This window comes from Aquarana catesbeiana, linkage group LG08, assembly GCF_042186555.1.
Source record: "Aquarana catesbeiana isolate 2022-GZ linkage group LG08, ASM4218655v1, whole genome shotgun sequence".
NCBI lineage: Eukaryota > Metazoa > Chordata > Amphibia > Anura > Ranidae > Aquarana > Aquarana catesbeiana.
This window is the reverse complement of record NC_133331.1, coordinates 228026595-228043191: the sequence shown is the minus strand read 5'-3', so window position 1 is coordinate 228043191 and position 16597 is coordinate 228026595. Positions and strand designations below refer to the sequence as shown.

At 42.2% G+C, this 16597-nt stretch overlaps 1 protein-coding gene across 1 annotated transcript in view; it reads right to left on the bottom strand.

Moving 5' to 3' along the window:
- Positions 1–2173: 2173 nt before the first annotated feature.
- SYT15 (synaptotagmin 15) overlaps positions 2174–16597 on the bottom strand; it is a 273758-nt gene continuing 259334 nt past the window's right edge. The window contains exon 8 of the mRNA XM_073595201.1: positions 2174–2649. Coding sequence (XP_073451302.1) covers positions 2513–2649 — 137 coding nt within the window. The 3' untranslated portion in view covers positions 2174–2512. The remainder of the gene's footprint in view (positions 2650–16597) is intronic.

The window sequence follows — 16597 nt, the reverse complement described above, 5'->3', positions numbered from 1 at the left end:
TAAAATCACTGCTCCCGAAAAAACATCTGTTTTTAAAACTTTTTTTTGCATTGATACATGTCCCCTGAGGCAGGACCCAGGTCCCCAAACACTTTTTATGACAATACCATGCATATAAGCCTTTAAAATTAGCACTTTTGATTTCTCCCATAGACTTTTAAAGGGTGTTCCGCGGCATTCAAATTTGCCGCGAACACCCCAAATTGTTCGCTGTTCGGCGAACTTGCGAACAGCCGATGTTCGAGTTGAACATGAGTTCGACTCGAACTCAAAGCTCATTCCTACTCATCACTAATCCCTCTCCCTGTGTGGGCCCCCCTGTGTGCTCGGGCCCCCCTACAAGAGGACCGGTGATCCCCCCTATCAACAGCCCTGGGAATGCTAAGCCAGCCACTGAGGTTCCAATCACTTCTCCGAGTCACAGCCTCAAACTGTCAGTGCTGCTGTTCTCTGGTATGATAGTCTGTGTCAAGCTGTAAATAACAATCTATGTAAACTGTACGTTATAACATTTTATGTACCCCATCCACTAAATTAAAGTGGTATTAAACTCAAAACCAAAAATGTATTTATATTGCAGCTTACCAATGATTGGGTGTGGTGGCTATATTAGTTTTTTTTTTGGCTTTCTTCCCTCTGTTTTCACCTGGTGATCTGGTCAGTAATACACCTCCTCTATTAGTGAGACATAACTCTGGATGAATGAGAAAAGGAGGCACAGCCGACTTGTCAGTCCGCAGGGGAAGGGTAATGTTAAATGTATTAGCAGATTTAAATACACTAAACAAATTGAAGCCAAACTTCAGCTCACACGTTATAATCAGTTACAGCAAACTGTTTTTTTCCTTTTGGGATAAAGGTTTTGCATGAATAAATAAAATCTGGCTCATCCATGTAAACTGATAAATTCTGCTGGAGAGCTTGTGCTTTTGAAAAACAATAGACTTGCTGGTTGGATCACCAAGTGAAAATAGAAGAAAGAAAGCCCAAAAAAAGAAAACTAATACAGCCATCGCATCTAAGAATTGGTAATAAATGTTTGCTTTTGGGGTTTGATACCGTTTTAAACATATTACTAAACACTTTGGCTTTTCTGACCTTAAAGCGTAAACTTCAGTAATTTTTTCATCTTTCCATCTATTAAATCTTCTGTCCTTGTTGTTTTAACTTTGGATAGTAAAACATTTTTTTTCTGCCAGTAAATACCTTATACAGCCCACTTCCTGTTTCTTGTCTGGTAAAAAGCCTACATTATGCACAGCTCTCTCTCCCTCTCCTCACTCTCCTGAGAGTTTACCAGCAAGGGAGGGGGGTGAGTCATAAGAGGGCCAGTGAGAGCTGTGGGGCTGGAGGTGTGCCTCTGTGCTTCTTTGTAAATCCAGGAAGTGAACAGGCAGCAGCTTCAGCTGCCCACAGTTAAAATTGATGCAGCCCCAGACTCAGTGGAGGGAGATTTCTGCTGCATATTTGGCAAGTACAGAATCGCTGTATATATAAAATAATATGCAAAGTGGTTGGAGGGAAGCTTCAGAATGGCAAAGGTGTTTTTATTACAAATTATGTGAGCAGACTGAGGTTCCTCTTTAAGTACACCAAGACCAAAAATATATGTATATGGGTGCTGACACCCGATATCTTAAAATTTTACCCCATACATACTGCATACATGGAAAGTAAACCCTGCAATGTCCTTAATAATAACGTACAAACATAGGATCCAGAAGAGCATTTTAAAGAATGCATATCATTTATGTATATTTAAGAAAGCTGAGCTATATACAAGTGTGAAGACTCAGATAATCCTAAATCCTATGTTTTCTGTGGTTTGGTTGAACTTTACACATTTTTTTTTTTTTATCTGTAATGTGGTAAGGAGTTAACTGTCTCACAGAAATAGCCAAAAACACAGATTAAATACTCTTTGTTTTCCCACTTAAAAGTGATTTATCTGATCCATCCATTTTCTTGTTGCTGCACACCTAGTGGACTTTCCATAGCAATATATGTAGACATTATTCTGCTGGAAGCAGCATGCTTGGCTATCTGGCAGACTGTTGTCATTTCCATTACTATGGACAGGAGTAAAGATGATGAGAGATACTGCATTCCTACTCTATCCAAAGTTAAACATTTTGGGTGGAGTTCTTTTTTAAATAAACACATAAAACAGGTATATGAATATTTAGCTATATGTACCATTTATTAATAAACATGACCCAAACTAACTTTTTGCTACTATACATCAAACATTGTACTATTATGTGCTCTTAACCAACTATTTTGGCAGAGTTAATACTGTGAGATTACCAAGCTATCACAGCATGGTCTATATATAAGTATATTCCTTGGAAATTCCAATCTCTCTTCAGTCAGACTAACATTATTGAATGCCATTAACAATGCCCGGAGAGGGCAACATGCATTGTTCAGAGCAGTCAAGTCTGAACTTCAATGTCCCATTATCTTGCCAACTCTGATAATTGTCTTCCTGTATCTAGAAAGGTGGGTAAACTCAGGTACTGATGCTCAGAGCATGCCATCTTTTTACCAGTTCTTTGGGTTTATTAAGCATTTCATTCCAGTGCTCCAGCTCTCGACCTCTTGTGTACATGTATGGTCCAACGACAACACGGCCCAGCAAAACAGTCTCTAAATAACACAGAAAGCATATCAAATGATTGTCAGTTTGTCATTAGTACTATACTGACTATAAATAAATAATGTCTTCATACCTCTCCCTATTTACTGAAGCAGTACTAAGAGCAGTAATGGTGCGTAGTAATCCATAAGGATTAAACAGATTTCAAATAAGTTTACAAGTATTTCCTGCAATTTGGAAGCTGTTCGTCTGAAACAATATACCTTAAAGCAGGGCTTTTTTTCAGGGGGAACTTGGTGTGACTCAGTTCCACCACCTCTGGCTCAGACCCTTTGGTGCCTGCTCACCACAAATAACTTGTAAACACAGAAGTCCAGTTTCTGTGTTTACAAGTGACAGCTCTGCACTCTGTGTGTAACCCCCTTGAATTCTGCACTCTGTATGTAATGCAATATGATTTAATACCCCTTTAAGACCTTCCTACTGTTTGTGAAATTTGACTGACCACACCCACTATTTCATGTGATTTGGAGGGCGTGGAGGGGTTTTGGGGGGTCGTGGTTGAGTTCCAGCACCTATTGTTTGACAAAAAAAGCCCTGCCTTAAAGTATATGTAAGCCCTCACCCTGTAAAACAATCCACTCAGTTTAAAATAGAAAAGGCAAAAAAGTTGTGTATACTGTAACAGAGCGAGATCCTGTCACTGAAAAGGAAGGAAACTATGAAAACCGGATTCACATTAAGGGTAATGTGAGGTTCTGGACTATCTTTTCTGAGCGGAGAAAGCTGTGTTTTTGGGTTTTCTCCGGATTCCCTGGATTGGAACTTTCAATCCTGTGTCTGGATTTTACCAGGTGCCTGCAGCCTGTCCTGAGTACACAGGTGTGCAGAGTTGTTACAGTGTCACCTCTCAATGCGTGTCACCTCTCACGTCACGTTATTACGTTGGAGGCGACAGAGGAAACCGGGGCAGCCCAGCCTTCCAGAACACCGAGGTGGCCACAGAAGGGCCGTCATAGGCGGCTCATTGGCCCTCTCCTGAGGGGAACTTCCAGAGGCTGAAGCACACACCTGTTACCCATTTTCAAATTAATTACTAAGGTACTTAAGATACGCCCCCCACTGGCAGTCCTCAGACGACGCCCGGGGAGAGCACACATATATGCTTTGCAAGATGGATGGGTAAGGACGGACATTAGTGTGCTGCTGGGTTTCATTATTGAAAAAATCTATTCAACACAAATGCAGTATTTATACTCTTCTGATCTGAACACACAATTACTTCAACAACGCAATAAGGTATTAATTATTTTATTTTTAATCTCTTTTACTTTTTGTTTATGCAATACATGGTTACTCCATAGCACTCTTTGTAACACTCACCTTCACTTGGCGTCCTCTCGCCCTTTTGGTTTGGATGCATTAGTATCACACTACGTATTTTGTCTTATTCATTGTAAACCTTATTGAATACAATACACTTGTAAGTTTTTGTCACCTTTTCAACATTCCTATTTTATTTTTATTTTTCACTTGTGTTTGACTGTTTTTTGTGGTTTGGGCATGAATTGCTTACGTGCACACCCTCAACTTATATTTGTTTTAACACACATATATTTTCCATACTGTACCCTTTTTCTATGACATGCATCTTTTCTAATGGATTACACTCATTTGGCCGCCATAAGCGGTAATCACACACACATGCACCTATTTCCTCTCTTTATCTTGCTGACACAATATCATTGTGTCACTCCTTACTGTTTATAACATACCCAGATCATCTGTTGTATGCCTAATACTAAGATGATTGTGGGAACAACGCACAATTCACCATCGCAACCAAGTACAGCGTGACATGGTTTCTCTTATATAGGGATTGGATATAAACTTCCCAACCCCTCTATGGAGGAAAAACCTAGATTATATACTTAGTTAACATTGAAACAACCCCGGCAGCACATGGAGGGGGACTCCTTTCATCAAGATTCTCCCCCTCTCACAATGTCCTAAAAAAGTACCCTTACCTCTTTGGTATGTTAATTATGTATAATTACAATTTTCAGGTGCTCCTGCCCATTTGATTCCCTGTTGGGGGGCCGTTAAACATGTGACCACTTGTTAGCCTCACAGATCGGGGTCGCCCCCTTGGGTTAAGGGCAGTGTTGCCAACCGCCAGTATTTTTACTGGCAGCCAGTAAAAACAGGCAATTTTCTCCTGCCAGTAAATGCCAGTAAAAGTAAAAGGTTAGAAAATATACAAAAAGTGTATCGCTATAAACTCCAAAAATTAAATATATGGTGTTTAAACACAGTATAAAGTGTATAACAAACAGATGTTAGCATCGAGAACTATAATGTACTATATAAAGGTACAAATACTGTGTACATATTAAAAACAAAGTGAAAAAACAATACAATATTAGTGTAAACTAAATATGGTACACTGTGTACATATATGAAATACAAATAATAAAAACTGAAAATAATAGTATAAATAAAGTAAAGTCCAGAAAGTCCAAATGGGGTTGACACCACTCAGAGTTCTTATAAAGAAAGTCAACCGATGTTGTTGAAAAAATATGAATAAAAGTGAAGAAGCCACCACCAAGGGTCTTAGGGGGCTTACAGAAGGCAAATAATTAGGAGGGACCAGTGTCCACCTAGACGTTAGGGTTGAGGGATCAACTGGATCAAACAGGCAAGTGGAAGTATGAAAGCAACAAAGGTGAGCAGGAAAGCTGTTGGCGGTTCAAGAGCCGTCACCGAAGGCATCGAGAGGCTTACCAGAGGTTGTTGACTTGAGAGGACATACGTCATCCAAGTCAAAAAGGCTTAATGACCAACTGGTCAAGATGATACGTCTTCTCAGATATCCTCAATGGCTTCCAAACAAAGATGGCAATTCAACCTCCACAGTTATCCACATGGCATAAAAATTATATTCCAATAAAGGCCACAAACGGATATTCATATATCATGCGAGAAATGGATAAAAAACTCACATAGCGTAATAACGTAAACACTGGTTTATTTAAAAATTATCAAAAATAGACTCACATACTAGAAGATCATCAAAGGCACAAAATTCAAATAGCGGTAATTGTGAGGGGTCCACCCCATACAATTACTGCTATTTGAATTTATTTATACTATTATTTTCAATTTTTATTATTTGTATTTCATATATGTACACAGTGTACCATATTTAGTTTACACTAATATTGTATTGTTTTTTCACTTTGTTTTTAATATGTACACAGTATTTGTACCTTATAGAGTACATCATAGTTCTCGATGCTAACATCTAACTGTTTGTTATACTTTATACTGTGTTTAAACACCATATATTTAATTTTTGGAGTTTATAGCGCTACACTTTTTGTATATTTTCTAACACTTGGGTCTATAGGTGTGTTGGCTGCTATTCACTTCCAATTTTTTACGCAGCACTGTATTACTTATATTTTTTATGCTATTAAAAGTAAAAGGTTGCCAGTAAAAAAATATGGCTGTGACACTCGCCTTGGTCCATCCAAGTGCCTGCTACAGTGTGATCGGGTGGCTCTGGTGGAGGCGGTGCCTGAGCATGTCGTGTGATGTCATGGTACAATGGAGCCAAGCAGAGCAGCCAGAGCCTCGTGTGCAGGTCTGCAGTATGGGAGCAAGGCAGGCTGGGACCGGGACCGTCAGTGCTGTTTAGAATGGAGTGGACTGAAGGGACCACTTGGCTTGGAGAGAGACTATCACTGTGACTTAGGAGGGGACATGTTGTGTCTGTGAGGTGTCATCATCATCTGTGCTGCTGCACACTGCTGTCAGTGTCACTGTGAAAGTCAATTTTATGCGTGTGTGCTGCCCATTCTAATTTTTGGAATAGCCAGTAAAAACTTGGCTTTGCCAGTAAGTTTTGGGTGTTGTGTCAGTCAATTTCAATCTGGTAGGTTGGCAACACTGGTTGAGGGCATCGACAGGCTCTCAGTGGGTCCGGGATCGCACTTGAGAGGATTATCTGGTTTTTAAAGCAGTCTCTGGTTAAGCGAGCCTTCCTGGCGGAAAGGGTAAATACACTGTGATTACATAAATCAAACACGAAACAATGTAGATGTAATAAATGAGACTGTGTTGGATATTAAATTACATGACAATTAGAATAGTGAAATCTATCCTCTTGATGTATTTATAGAAATGTAAGGACCCCCTGAAGAAGACCATAACCTTTGAGGTCGAAATGCATTGGGGCATTTCCATACATCGGATAGTGCAATTTCAAGTGTAACAATCTATCACCCTTGATGTATAACCTTTCCTAGCCTATTTTGTCTCGCCTTGTATATACCAGAGCTCATCTTTTAATTCATTTTTTATATGTTTTGTGTCTAACCATCCTTTGAAATAATAATAAAAAATCTGATTTTTTTACAAAATATTTGACTCCTATTTGCTGCTAAAAAGCCCCGTGGGGAACTTTTCACTTTTTTCTTTTCAGAGTTGTTACAGTGTCTTGAAAAAGTATTCATACCCCATGAAATTTTCCACATTTTGTCATGTTAGAACCGTAAATGTATTTTATTTGGATTTTATGTGCTAGACCAACACAAAGTGGCACATAATTGTGAAGTGGAAGGAAAATGATAAATGGTTTTCAAAATGTTTTACAAATAAAAAATCTGAAAAGTGTGGTGTGCATTTGTATTCAGCCCCCTTTACTCTGACACCCCTAACTAAAATTTAGTGGAACCAATTGCCTTCAGAAGTCACCTAATTAGTAAATAGAGTCCACCTGTGTGTAATTTAATCTCAGTATAAATACAGCTGTTCTGTGAAGCCCTCAGAGGTTTGTTAACCTTAGTGAACAAACAGCATCATGAAGGCCAAGGAACACATCAGACAGCTCAGGGATAAAGTTCTGGAGAAGTTTAACCCTTTCATGACTAAGCCTATTTTTGAAATTTGGTGTTTACTAGGTAAATCCATATTTTTTGCTAGAAAATTACTGAGAAACCCCAAACATTATATATATTTTTTTAGCAGAGAATCTAGAGAATAAAATGGAGATTGTTGCAATATTTTATATCACACAGTGTTTGTGCAGCGGTGTTTTAAACTCAAGTTTTTGGAAAAGGGACACTTCCATGAATTTTAAAAAATCCAAACGGTAAAGTTACCCCAATTTTTTTATATAATGTGAAAGATGATGTTACGCTGAGTAAATGGATACCAAACATGTCACGCTTTATAATTGCACGCACTCGTGGAATGGCGACAAACTATGGTAGCTATGAATGCTTTAAAATTTTTTACGGTTACCAGGTTAGAGTTACAGAGGAGGTCTAGGGCTAGAATTATTGCTCTCGCTCTGACGATCGCGGCGATACCTCACATGTGTGATTTGAACACCGTTTACATATGCGGGCGCGACTTCCGTATGCGTTTTCTTCGCTGCGCGAGCTCGCGGGGATGGGGGCACTTTTTTATTTATTTTATTTATTTTTAGACTTATAAATTGTGTTTTAAAAAAATTTTTTTTTTTTTACTTTTATTGCTGTCACAAGGAATGTAAACATCCCTTGTGACAGTAATAGGTGGTGACAGGTACTCTTTATGGAGGGATCGGGGGTCTAAAAGACCGAAAATGGCGATTCTGAATACTGTGTATTTTTTTAAATTCGGCGCCATTGGCAGCCGAGTAAAGGGGAAGTGACGTCATGACGTCGCTTCCGCGTTTACATTCAGAAGGCTGGCGGCTGCCAGCCACTGGAGGCAGCCGATTGGACACCGGGCCTCCCGATCGCACGGGAGGCCCGGTAAGAGCGGCGGGAGGCGGCGGGAGGGGGGGGGGATGTCCCCTCCCGCTCCTCCGGTATAACAGCCGAGCGGCTTTTAGCCGCATCGGTTGTTATATACAGGTAGCCGATCGCCCGCTCAAAACAACGGTACCGGGATGATGCCTGCAGCTGCGGGCATCATCCCGGTATAACCCCAGAAAGCCGAGTACGCACATATGCGTACGGTCAGCGTGAAGGGGTTAAAGTAGGCTTAGGTTTTACAAAAATATCACAAGCTTTGAACATATAATGGAGCAATGTTCAATTCATCATCCAAAAATGGAAAGAGTATGGCACAACTGCAAACCTACCAAGACATGGCCCTCCACCTAAACTGACAGGTCAGGCAAGGAGAGCATTCATTAGAGAAGCAGCCAAAAGGCCATGGTAACTCTGGAGGAGCTGCAGAGATCCACAGCTCAGGTGGGAGAATCTGTCCATAGGACAACTATTAGTCATAAACGCCACAAATCTGGCCTTTATGGAGGAGTGTCAAGAAGAAAGCCATTGTTGAAAGAAATCCATAAGAAGTCCTGTTTGCAGTTTGCAAGAAGCCTTGTGGGGGACACAGCAAATATGTGGAAGAAGGTGCTCTGGTCAAATGAGACGAAAATTGAACTTTTTGGCCTAAAAGCAAAATGCACATCATCCTGAACACACCATCTCCACTGTGAAACATGGTGGTGGCAGCATCATGTTGTGAGGATTGCGTTTCTTCAGCAGGGACAGCAAAGCTGGTCAGAGTTGATGGGAAGATGTATGAAGCCAAATACAGGGCAATCTTAGAAGAAAACCTGCTAAATCCTGCAAAAGACTTGAGACTGGGGCTTCCCCTTCTTTTCTTATAGTGTGTACCCCATAAGGATGGCTCAGGGCTCCCAATTTAGAGACAGCTACCAGTATGGGAGACAGAAGGTCTCACCCACGGGTCAGAGGTGCTCCAGCAAGCAGCCAGGAGACAGAGGGTCTCACCAGGGGGTCAGGTGGGTTCCTATCAGGGTGTCAGGGGAACCCCTATCTGGAAGCGAGGATTGGGCTTTGCAACAGGGTGTTCCGACTAAAGGCTAAGAGAGCCAAGTGAGACAGGAGAGCTGGACAACAGTCAGAGAGACTGGTAAGAAGAGCAGCCGGGCTGCCAACAAGGGAGCCAGGTGGCTCTGTATTTTCATTGTTCATATTGATGTGGAAGAACCTCTGCGTGGGCAACTGATGTGTATGTGAACTTTCCGTTTTGCTTAATAAAAGTTGGCTGCAATGCCCTTAAACGCAGTTTTGACTGATGCAACTCATTGGAAAAGGACCTGCCACATGAGTATAATCTTCCTAATACCCCAATACATATAAAAAAAAAAATTATAAATACTTTTTTCCAGATCTTTTTTTTCTTTTTGTATAAGTGATCACATTCTTTGTTCTCAGCTGCATAAGGATCTTAGAGGGCTGGGGGAAAAGAGCGTCAGCACACCAATCTTTCCAGTGAATGGCTGTGCAAAGGGGGGGGGGGGTGGTCATGCCAAGTCTGATCATTGGAGGAGAGCAGGCTGAGCTCTCAGCACAGCTAGAAAGCTGACCGTGCTGTGCTCTCATGTCTAGTGTAGTCAGTTTATAATAGGAAGGCAGAGGGAATGGCAGGAACACCAGGTATTTCACACAAAGAAAGCAATACAACAAGAACAGGATACATTTTCATACAAGTACTTGGTACAGCAGGCACATATCAGGTAATATAACATTTTGGGTTGACATATTCTTTAACACAAGACACTAATTGCTGTTCAGCATTTCCGTTTCTCATGGCCTGAGTATGAATCCTTACCCCTTCCACAGCAAACAGAATGCACTGTGCCCAGCCTGAAATATGTGAAGAACCTGTTCCTCTTGGCTATTTTATTGAAGGCAAAATATTTTTAGCATCTTGGTGAGTGCCATTTCTGTTGCTGGTACAACTGACTGTTTCAGTGGAGACAAGTTGAGCCAGCACCCGAAAAGTGATCATGCAGTATGGAGCCTGATCTGGCCTGCAGTGGCCTGTGAAATATTTGCCAAATGATTCTAAAGTCTCCTCCTGTACACTTGATGCCAGCTCTTCTCTCTTGGAAATGTCACATGGAGTACAGGGTCATTGTCAACACCAGCCTCTGTGATTCCTTAAAGACTAAGTTCACCTTTTTTTTTCTTCCTAAATTGCAACTCCCCTATGTACCACTATAGCATTCATGTACTTTTTTTGCCAAAATATCAAAGCTTTCCATAAAATCTACAGACATGTACCTTACTGTCCTACATCCATGATTCAAAACTTATCTATTGCTTCTGTCTTTCGTCATACAAACTAGAGGTCATGACACAGGAAGGAGTTGACCAGCTGACCTCATTAGCACACACCCTGCATCATCTACCCTCCCATTCCCAGCTGCACCATTGTTAACCACTTGCCGCCTGCCATATAGCAGAATGACGGCAGCAAAGTGGTCTCAATACACTGACTGGGCGTCATATGACGTTCGCAGGATATTGAGCCGCTGTGCGCCCCCGGAGGCGCGCATCGCGGCGATCGTTGTTGCGGGGTGTCAGTCTGACACCCCGCAACACCGATCTAGGTAAAGAGTCTCTGACGGGGACTCTTTACCACGTGATCAGCCATGTCCAATCACGGCTGATCACAATGTAAATAGAAAGAGCCGGTGATCGGCTTTTCCTCACTTGCGTCTGACAGACGCGAGTAGAGGAGAGCCGATCGGCTGCTCTCCTGACAGGGGGGGGTCTGTGCTGATTGTTTATCAGCACAGCCCCCCCTCGGATCCCACCCAGGACCACCAGGGAAGCCACCCAGGACCACCAGGGAAGCCATCCACACTGGACCACCAGGTATGCCCCCTAGACCCCCAGGGAAATACTAATCTGTGCCCAGGCAGCTGCCAATCAATGCCCAGGCAGCTGCCAATCAGTGCCCACTCACAATGCCTACCACTGCCAGTGCCACCAGGGATGCCTATCAGTGCCGCGTATCAGTGCCCATCAGTGCCACGTATCAGTGCCCATCAGTGCCGCCTATCAGTGCCCAGCAGTGCCACCCATAAGAACCCATCTTTGCAGCCTTTCAGTGCCCATCAGTGTCGCCTATCAGTGCCCACCAGTGCCACCCAGTGCCACCCATGAGTGCCCATCAGTGCCGCATATCAGTGCCCGCTCATTGGTGCCACCTCATCGGTGCCGCCTTATCAGTGCCCATCAGTGAAAGAGAAAACTTACTTATTTACAAAATTTTTTAACAGAGACAAAAGCAAAACTTTTATTTTTTTCAAAATTTTGGGTCCTTTTTTATTTGTTTAGCAAAAAATAAAAAACGCAAAGGTGATCAAATACCACCAAAAGAAAGCTCTATTTGTGAGAACAAAATTATAAAAATTTAGTTTGGGTACAGTGTTGGATGACCACGCAATTGTCATTCAAACTGCGACAGCGCTGAAAGCTGAAAATTGGTCTGGGCAGGAAGGTGTATAAGTGCCCTGTATTGAAGTGGTTAAATGAGATGCAATCAATCATTGATCACCCTTCTCACTAGATATACAATCAGATTGCATAGTGTTTGGCCATCTTTATTCAAGTACATAGGAAGGAGTGGACAGAAACACTCAGCTGTCAAGCCCCGTTCACATCTCTGCATAGCGGGAACTCACATTCCCACGTTTTTTTGTTTTTTTTTTTGTTTTTTTTAGCGAGGGGGGAGATGTTTTGGAGCATTTTCACTTATCACACATAGGGCAACACACAGCAATTGCCCCAAAGAAGCTTCAGTACTTTTTTTAGAGCAGAGCTTGGTGCGTTTTTACTGCGATTTTTGATGCAGCGCATTTCTGAAATGCAAGGAGATGCACAGATGTGAATGGAGCTTCATTGTTCTTCTGTTATTGCACCAATTCCACTTTCAGGACCCATTCACATCAAACATAGTGGGAGCGAATGTTTTGTGTCTCGTTTTTCCTGTGACACGCATAGGGCAGCCCGTTGCTTTAAGTGGGCTGTGCTATATGTGGCTTATGGTACATGTTGGCGTTTTGTGGGTTGCATATTTTTTACTGTGCGTTTTGCAGCATTTGCCATTCGTTTTTTCACATGGCAAAAAGTGTGTTTGCTTCTGTGTTTGGTGTGCCATTACCAATTAATGGCACTGAATGTGATTGCTGCGTGTAGGGCAGCACATTCAGGGGGATGGGCTCCCCTATGTGTGATGAGCGAAAATACTCCAAAACAACTCCCCACCTCACTAAAAAAAAAAGTGCATGTGGGAATGCGAGTTCCAGCTATGCAGAGATGTGAACGGGGCTCGACAGCTGAGTGTTTCTGTCCACTCCCTCCTATGTACTTGTATAAAGATGGCCATACACTATGCAATCTGATTGTATATTGTGTATTTAGTGAGAAGGGTGATTACTGATTGATTGCATTTCATTTAAAAAACGTGCACCTGGGAATGGGAGGGTGGAGGATGCAGGATGTGTGCTAATGAGGTCAGCTGGTCAACTCCTTCCTGTGTCATGACCTGCAGTCTGTAAGGAAGTAAGACAGAAGCAATAGATACATTTTGAATCATGGATGGAGGACAGTAAGGTATGTGTCTGTAGATTTTATGGAAAGCTTTGATAATTTTGCAAAAAAAGTACATGAATGCTATATTGGTACATAGGGGAGCTGGACTTTAGAAAAAAAAAGGTGAACTTAGCCTTTAATAATACAGTGATGACAGTGATGGACATGTCTGTTATCTTAACATGCCCCCCTTCAATATCAGGCCCACAGCAGCAGCATGATCTGCTGTAACTATTATTGGATCCTGGAGTACCAGGAACACGCTCCATAGAGGCAAAAACGTGCAACAAACTGGAATACATTGCTACATTGCCAAGGAGAACATCATAAATTATGGTTTTATTGCCAATTAGCTATTTATTAAAAAATGGATAAAATTGCCACCTGTATTTTAAAAGACTCACTGAGAGCATGAGCTGGGTGCCGGTTTAGACATGTGGGCGGATCCCAACCATGTTGTCGCGATCTTACCCCAGCCTGGACCGGCTCTGTGATGTCAGCCGACAGCAGGCTTCAGCTTCAGCCCGCTGTCTGCTGAAGACGGGTCACAGGAGTGCAGAACGAGCTGCACTCCTGTAATCCACAGGAGAGGTAAAGCCAAATAAGATTTGGCTATACTTCTCCTTAAAATTCACAAATTGCTAGGCCTTTATTTATTAGGTTTAGAAGATTTAAGCTAGATTACTTACTCTTCCTGCTTAAAGGGAAGCATTTTTCTTTTTTGAAAGATTTGAGAATGAACACCTTCCATTTTCATTTCCTGGAAATTTTATTTTTTGAAAGATGGGTGCATTAGAAAGGCTTTACCATTTATTTCTTGAGGCCTATATTCATACAATTTTTGAATTATTATCTTCTCTAGGGCTCTTGGGTCAATATACTTTAAGGTCCTCTTGCTCACTTATGAGGCTCCTCATGGCTTAGAACCCAATTATCTGTCTGATTATCAACTTCCCCCCCCCCCCAACCTTCACTCCTCAAATTCTGGTCTTCTGTGTGTCCCCCCTACTTACCAGCACTCAATGGGAGATATCTCCTGCTATGCTCAAAGACTCTGTAATTTACTTCCAAAGAACATCAGAGAGTCATCTTCTCTAAATTCAAATCTAATCTAAAAACTTTTTTCTTTAGACAGGCTTTCACATAATGTTTCCATTTTTGCACTTTATCCTAGATTCCTGTCTATATCTTGTGTTAGAAAAAAAGTAGAAAAAAAAGTAGAAAAAAAATGACAGCAATTCAGAGGACCCTTTTCTTCTGACCTCCTTTAAGCAAAGGAGTCACAGTGACCTCCACTCACTACTATCCCTGATTATTGCTTATTTGCTGACAACGTCCTTCTTATACACAATAGCGATTCTCTGATATTGGTTCAGATCTTACTGAGGAGGATTGGTCTCATATTTGGATCAACACTAAATCTAGTTAAGGTAATGACCTAGAAACTAAAACCAATTATAAAGTTCTCACACATTGGTACAGGGTAAGTGTTGGAATCTAACACAGTTACTTACCCCTTTGTTTTCAGCGATGTGACGTAACCGAGTGACCCCGCCCCCTCTGACGATACAGGGAAGCCATAGGGATGTCCACGTGCGTCAGAGGGGGGCAGGGTCATCCGGCGACGTCATCATGTGGCACCGCCCTCAGTTATAAAAGAACTGTCACCTGAGAGGCCGGTCATTAATGCAGGGTTTTTTTCTCTTTTTCGGTCCGTCAGAGCGAGAGAAGATTAAGATGAATGGACTTCATGGGACACTTTTATTTTTTTTATTTTTTAATAAAGGACTTGTCCCAAGGCGTGTATTGTCGTTTTTACCATTTTCACACTTTTTTTGTGAAATGCTAGGGGTACATTTGTACCCCGTTACCATTTCAAACGGAGGGGGCTGGGATCTGGGGGACCCCTTGTTAAAGGGGGCTTGCAGATTCCGATAAGCCCCCGTCCGCAGACTCCCACAACCACCGGGCAAGGGTTGTTGGGATGAGGCCCTTGTCACCATCAACATCGGGACAAGGTGCTTTGGGGGGGCCGCTACTCCAAAGCACCCTCCCCATGTTGAGGGCATGTTGCCTGGTAGGGTTCAGGAGGGGGGGCTCTCTCATCCCCCCCTCTTTCTCTGCAGCCTGCCGGTTGCATGCTCGGATAAGGGTCTGGTATGAATTTTGAGGGGGACCCCCAAGCCATTTTATTTTTAATTTTGGCGCGGGGTTCCCCTTAATATCCATGCCAGACCTGAAGGGCCTGGTATGGAATTTGGGGGGGACCCCCACGCAATTTTTTTTTAAATTTTGGATTTGGGTTCCCCTTAATATTCATACCAGATCCAAAGGGCCTGGTAATGGACTGTGGGAGAATCCCATGCTTTTTTTCAATGACTTGTATGTGTATTGCCGGGACCGACAATTCATTATAGCCGCGAGTACTTTTAAATTACTTTTTTTCCTTTAGAAATTTCATTTTTCACTCGGACTGTTCTAAACACGGGAAACATGCGCCACTTTACAAGCATACTATATACTATAGACACTCCCCAGGTACGAAATTTAAAGCAATATTTCACTTTTATTGTTTCACTTTTAGCATTATTAAAATCACTGCTCCCGAAAAAACGGCCATTTTTAAAACTTTTTTTTGTATTGATACATGTCCCCTGGGGCAGGACCCAGGACCCAAACACTTTTTATGACAATACCATGCATATAAGCCTTTAAAATTAGCACTTTTGATTATTCATGTTCGTGTCCCATAGACCTTAACGGTGTTCGCGTGTTCAAACAAATTTTTTGCCTGTTCGCATGTTCTGCTGCAAACCGTACCGGGGGGTGTTCGGCTCACCCTTAGTTCTGAGCCATCTAAATATATTAAGACATTGTCCGCATAGACAGAGATCTTTACAGACAGCTCCCCATAACAGATGTCACCCACTGCTGCCGTCTGTCGCACCGCCAGAGCAAGGGGCTCTATTGACAGTGCAAACAGAATCGGCGAGAGCGGGCAGCCCTGCCTTGTTCCCCTCTGTATGGAAAAAACATCAGATATATCCTTCATACCTAGAGTTAGTGTAGAGCAGGCGGACCCACTTAATGTATTGGGGGCTAAAGCCCATGCGGTGCATAGTTTCCCAAACAAAGGACCAGTTAACAGTATCAAAGGCTTTCAGCACATCCAACGATAACACCAAGCCACTTTTTTGGTCAGTAGCTGCCTGTGAATATGCAAGTAAAGACAGAGAATATTGTAGTACATACTCTTTCCAGGCATGAACCCAGTCTGGTCCCGGTGGACAAGGTGAAGAATAACCTTTTGTAGTCTTGTAGCTAAGAGTTTAGCCAGCACTTTAACATCAATATTTAGTAGTGAGATTGGATGGTAGGACCCACATAACAGTTTATCTTTCTCGGGTTTGGGCAACACTACAATCAGGGCTTCACACATGGATGCGGGAAGCTCGCCATCCTCTAATGCCTTTCCGAACAGAGAATGTAGTTTCTGTGCTAGGTCTTCTGCATAGTTCTTGTACCATTCAGCAGGTAAACTGTCCAACCCTGGAGTCTTGTTGGGAGGGAAAGAATATAT